General features: G+C 31.7%; 1 protein-coding gene across 2 annotated transcripts; it reads right to left on the bottom strand.

Moving 5' to 3' along the window:
• Positions 1–1019: 1019 nt before the first annotated feature.
• On the bottom strand, positions 1020–4649 carry LOC110615824 (probable beta-1,4-xylosyltransferase IRX9H). 2 transcript variants are annotated; one of them, XM_021757975.2, is made up of 4 exons: positions 3494–4648; positions 2262–2511; positions 1975–2164; positions 1020–1731 (listed from the first exon to the last, which is right to left on the bottom strand). In XM_021757975.2, the coding sequence occupies exons 1-3, from the start codon at positions 4315–4317 to the stop codon at positions 1994–1996; spliced, it is 1245 nt and encodes a 414-aa protein (XP_021613667.1). In that variant the 5' UTR covers positions 4318–4648; the 3' UTR covers positions 1020–1731; positions 1975–1993. The 2 variants fall into 2 exon arrangements, with proteins under 2 accessions (XP_021613667.1, XP_043812989.1); XM_043957054.1 differs by lacking the exon at positions 1020–1731 and having other exon boundaries at positions 1888–2164; positions 3494–4649.
• Positions 4650–5261: the final 612 nt, after the last annotated feature.

Below are 5261 nucleotides of genomic sequence, written 5' to 3'. Positions count from 1 at the left end.
ATTTTTGTATTATTTTTTAAATTCAATTGGTACTTTAACCGTGAATGATAATTCAGTTGTAATATGATTGTGAAAAAAAAAAAAATTAAATTTTAATTTTTTAATTCGGTTTGAAATCCAACTAACTGATTACACATTCTATTTTGAGTTATTTTTATTATATGGTCATATGTATATTTTTTTTATTTAATATGTAATATAGGTCTTATCAAAAAATAATAAAAAATATACATGTCATGCCATGTATTGTTAAAACCTTTCAAATTCTTGCTAAAAAATAAAATTTTGAATTAAAATGTAAAAACCCACGAATGTTTAAATTTTTAATACCAATATTTCTTATATATATATAATTAGAAGTATTCAATTTTCTCTCCATTTATAACAATTAACAAAAAAGAACTTAACTAAAAGTCAAAATTTTTTTAATAAAAATGAAAAAAAGAGAGATGTTTTAGTTTAGATTATATTAAAAAGTATTTTAAATCAATATTTATAAATATATTATTTAATTATTCATAAAATATAAATTTTTTAACTCAAATAAGTTCTTTATATTTAAGTTTTTACATATGTGAAATGCTATTTTATTTAGATTCTTAAGTATGATAAAATTTTGTATTATATAGCTAATTAGACTTGATATAATGAGAATATAATTTATAAAATATAAACAAAATTGAGATAGACAGGGAAAATAATGGAAATGTATTTTATTTTATTTAAATTATTAATATCATATTAATTTTCAAATACTCACCTCAATATTCATTTTTAAATCCTATAAGGACTTAATTTTTTTTAAATAATAATTTTAATCTATTAAATCTAATTTTACAATTAAGGATTTATTTTATTTTATTTAACTCATTAAATCTAATTTTACAATTAACGAAAATAAGGAAGGAAAAAGAAATCAAGAAGTAGAGAATTGGATGGTTGAGATTATCACTCGTTATCATTCACATTCACGCGTTCTCTTCTGAGAATTTGAGTTTTTTATTTTTGATTCGGGGATGGTAGTAAGATCAAAGAGAGGCGTATAATAGGTTAAATTGGAAATTGAAATAGCACAGTAGGTGAGAGAGAGTGATGCCGACAATATAAAAACGAAAAAATAACACTGGTAGTTCAGCTTTCCGTTGCTAGTTAAAACTGTATATCAATTAATTATCATTGAAGCCAACAGCCCCCAACACACACTTCCATTGACATTAGCCTTTCACAATCAAGGTGTAGACTCAACATAACCACTGACCAATGTTTCGGTCAAACACTCGACCAACACAATCAGACGACCATGGGGAAGTAGTGAGATTAAAAGTGCAAAAAAATTTTCAAGGAGATTTTTAAACGAGTTGCTCTTTTCTCGATTCTCATGGACAACCTATCACATACAAAGAATAGATTCAGACAAGTATCCTCCCACACAGTACAAACACCTTCCACTTTTTGGGGGGTTAAGAAATTTCCAAAAACTGAGCAGTTAAATCTCCCCAACCAAAGTGCCCACCATAAATCTACAACAAAAACAGGACTTCATTTCTGAAAAAGAATATCGTGCTAAGAAAATTTCACAAAGAAAGAAGGGTGGAAAAAAAATCTTTGTTTCTTTGTCAAACGCTGCCAGGCATCTTTTTGATGCTTGCTTGGTGCTGAAAGAAGCAAATGGATCAACAATATGCTTGGAAATGAACAGCCATCCACATGAAACAATGCCACAACCCACAACTGTTAAATAGGAAAGGAAAATGAGTAAGTGTGCATCTTTTGAATGTCAGTTTTAAAATTTTATCCATCATTAAGTTCAGCGCCCATTCATAGGACTCTGCATTTTCCAATTTGTTCTTTCAAATTTACCAAATAAAGTGTATATTCCTCGTTAAATTTTTGAAGAGTGGTCTTTCCCTTTGCATACTGTTGAAACTTCTGATTGTCAAGATATTAAACAATAAATTCATATTGAGCTATTACCATCAAAATTGCAATGTCATCATTTGATGGGGAGAACGATGTCAAGGTTCTTCTGAAACATCCAACCTCGGGGATAAGCAAGACCATGAGCATCCAAATGAAGATGCCAATTCAGTATCCTTGAGCACCCAGGAGGAACACCTTCCATTTGACTTTCATCTTCTACCACTTGCTCTATGAATGTGGTCTCCTGTGAAAGATAACAAGATATGAATGCATGACAGACAATTTTGTTAAATGAATTCTTCGGTAAGAACATTCAGAATATTCTGTCATATGATGCATACTTGGAAACCCTCCTTCACTGTGTCTAGCTGTCGAATAGGATGCGAAGAGCGGCGCTGCCATCTCTTTGGGTCCCATAAGATAGAGCTGTTGAAGGCAAATCCTGACATATCAACATGAAACCTTCGGAGTCTTCTACTTTTTTCATTGGTGTGCCATCCAATTACCTGACTTCCATTGCATACAGGACCTTCCAAAATTGCTTTGTTTTTACTTTGTGCAAGCATTGCAACAGGCCAAGTACCAAATCGGCTATAAAGTACGATAATATCAGGAATTTACCAAGTGAAACATAAAGGGGAGATGGCAAAAAATTATAAAATTGATCTCTAATGTCTAACAAATCAAAATAACTGTCTAAATATGCAAAATCCACTTCATAACACCAATGAAATGCATAAACTCTATATGCAATTTAAGCAACTTTCATCAATCCAACAAGACAATATATATCTCATTGTTTTTAAGGATAATCGAGTCATCTTCAATTGCCCTCTACAAAAATTTCTTCAAAGAATAAGACCCTAATTATAAAGTATCTGTCAGTTTTTCTTGTTACCTTTTTCCCAAAAGGGGGAAGAATGCAGGGTTAACCAATTTGTGGATGCCGCATTTCTTACACAATACTTATAGTCAGGGTTAAATAAAATAAAGTGAGCGCAGAACATCAAACTAAAATTACCAAGGCTTACATTTCAATGATGCCAAGTTATTGACTGTGAGACTACTATTCTTAATCTCAAGATCACAACAATGACCAACTCGATGTCAACAAAACTTTTCAAGTACATTTTGTACTCTTTTAAAAACTTAGATTCAGAAAGCCTCAGGCACATGATATAAAGGAATTAGATCGACTAACTCAAGTAATGGTACAAATAGATGCTGAGTTATATGCAGTCTACAACAAAACAAGCAGAGCAACAGAACCATTTTGAACTAAAGCTAATAAGCGTATGTTAACCACAAGCAACAAGCACACGAGAAACTAGCTAATTGACAGCACAATCTAATTCCATAAATGCTGATTTCATTCCCGCACCACGCAAATGTGGGCACCCTCTAGACTTTACTTTAACCCATAACTGTCATGTTACTGTATAATGAAGTTACAGACACAAAGAAACCAAGTTATATAAGGACAATAAATCAAAATATTTCTAAACAAGATTCTAATTTAGCGTCTTTCTGAAGAGATAAAACCAAGTTAACCTACATGAAAGCCCAAAATTACCTGATTTCTCTCAGGCTTTCGAACAGCTCAAACGAATACACGTTATCATCATCAGCGAAGTAAACAATCCCATCAAGCTTATGCCTCTCTATGTGCTCCAAAGCCGCATTCCTCTGGTGTACACCTCTGTCTTTCTCAGACGTGGAATTCCTCTCGCACACCACATGCCTATACATTACACCGGTTTTTCTCAGAATGTCTGCCGTCTCCATAGTAGCCGCCTTCGTTTCCACCACAATCCACAACAACGGAGGCTGCACTAGCCTAAGCACCTGCCCTAATCTATTCAAAAAGTAGGCCTGTAATGCACGATTATACGTTGGCGTAATCACGATTAATAGCTTCCTCGGAACAAAATCAAATCTGGAAACGTAGTTCAGTTGCGTATCAACCCCCAAACTCACAGTATTTAGCGCAAAAACATCATGCTTAATACTGCGATTATCGCCGTCGTCCAATTGAGCATTGACATGCGGCGGCTTGATCTCGAAAGAAAAATCATGATTCTGGACATCATTTTCCACATGACCAAACAGGAATATACCTAAAAAGAATCCAACTACGAAGAAAATCAAGCATCTGTAGAAAGATCTGCGAAATCCTTTCCGTTTCTGAAGGAAAGCGGAAGCCAGGAACCGTCGGAAAGGGACGGCGTTGAAGCTGAAGAAGGAGGCAGGTAATGGGGAGGAATACTTAGTGCCGTTGCTGGTAAAAAACTTGTGAGACGGAGAAGCGACTGACAGCGGAGAGTTGGTGGAAGCGATGCCGTTTTGGTATGTGCGATCCTGATACGCCGGTGACAGCGTTCGACGAATAGACGCCATTTGATGGATCGGGTAATTACATGATCCAATTAGAAGACGATTGAAGAGTCATCGAATTGAAAGAAACCCTAAACTAGGGAAGAATCTATGGAGGAATTCGGGTTGCAAATCCAGTAAAGAGAAAATGGATTTCATACGAATCACAGAGAGACTTGGAGACTGGATTTTCTGGGAATCTTCAGGAAATTAGAGGTTTTTGAATCTGAAAAAGGAAGAAAACGGAATGCTTAAGATCTGTATAAAGTTTCAGTTTTGAGTTTTCGGTGTTTGGGTGAATTTACCGCGGAGAAAGAAAAGCGTAAGCGTACTTGGGTGCGTTATACGCGCCAGGTGGACAAGACGATCACTAAAAATTGTTTTGTCATTCTTTTATTTTAAAATTACTCATTAAAATATTTTATATTTTATAAAATTAAATTTTTTAATCTTTATATCAAATAAATTCTTATTCACCTTTAATATTTATATTATTTAATTTATATAATTTTAATTATAATTATAATAGTATTTAATTTTCTCATTTTTTATTTTTTTAAAATTTATTCCTCATCTTTAAATTTAAACTCGAAATTATATTTTTTTAATTATTTACTTATTATTTAATTTAATTTTTATGCACTATTTTATTATTAAAGATTAATATTTTTTTATTTATCTCACTTAGTTATTAATAAATGTATATAAATAAAATTATATATTAAATTATCTAAATTTAAAATTATTATATTATTTCAAATTAAATATTATTTTTAATAAGTAATGAGTTAAAATATTTAAATTTAAAAAATTTAAATTTTAATAAAAAATAAAATTATTATGTTATTTTAATAGTATTATTATTTTATGACTTTGCATGCCATAACTATAATAGAAAGTGATTTTTTACAATAAATCTATACTATATAAAAAATAAAAAAGGGAAATATAGAGATTGCCTGCACTTA

Source organism: Manihot esculenta, chromosome 5 (assembly GCF_001659605.2).
Source record: "Manihot esculenta cultivar AM560-2 chromosome 5, M.esculenta_v8, whole genome shotgun sequence".
NCBI lineage: Eukaryota > Viridiplantae > Streptophyta > Magnoliopsida > Malpighiales > Euphorbiaceae > Manihot > Manihot esculenta.
Note: the sequence above shows the minus strand (reverse complement) of the source record. Positions and strands in the feature narration are given on the sequence as shown.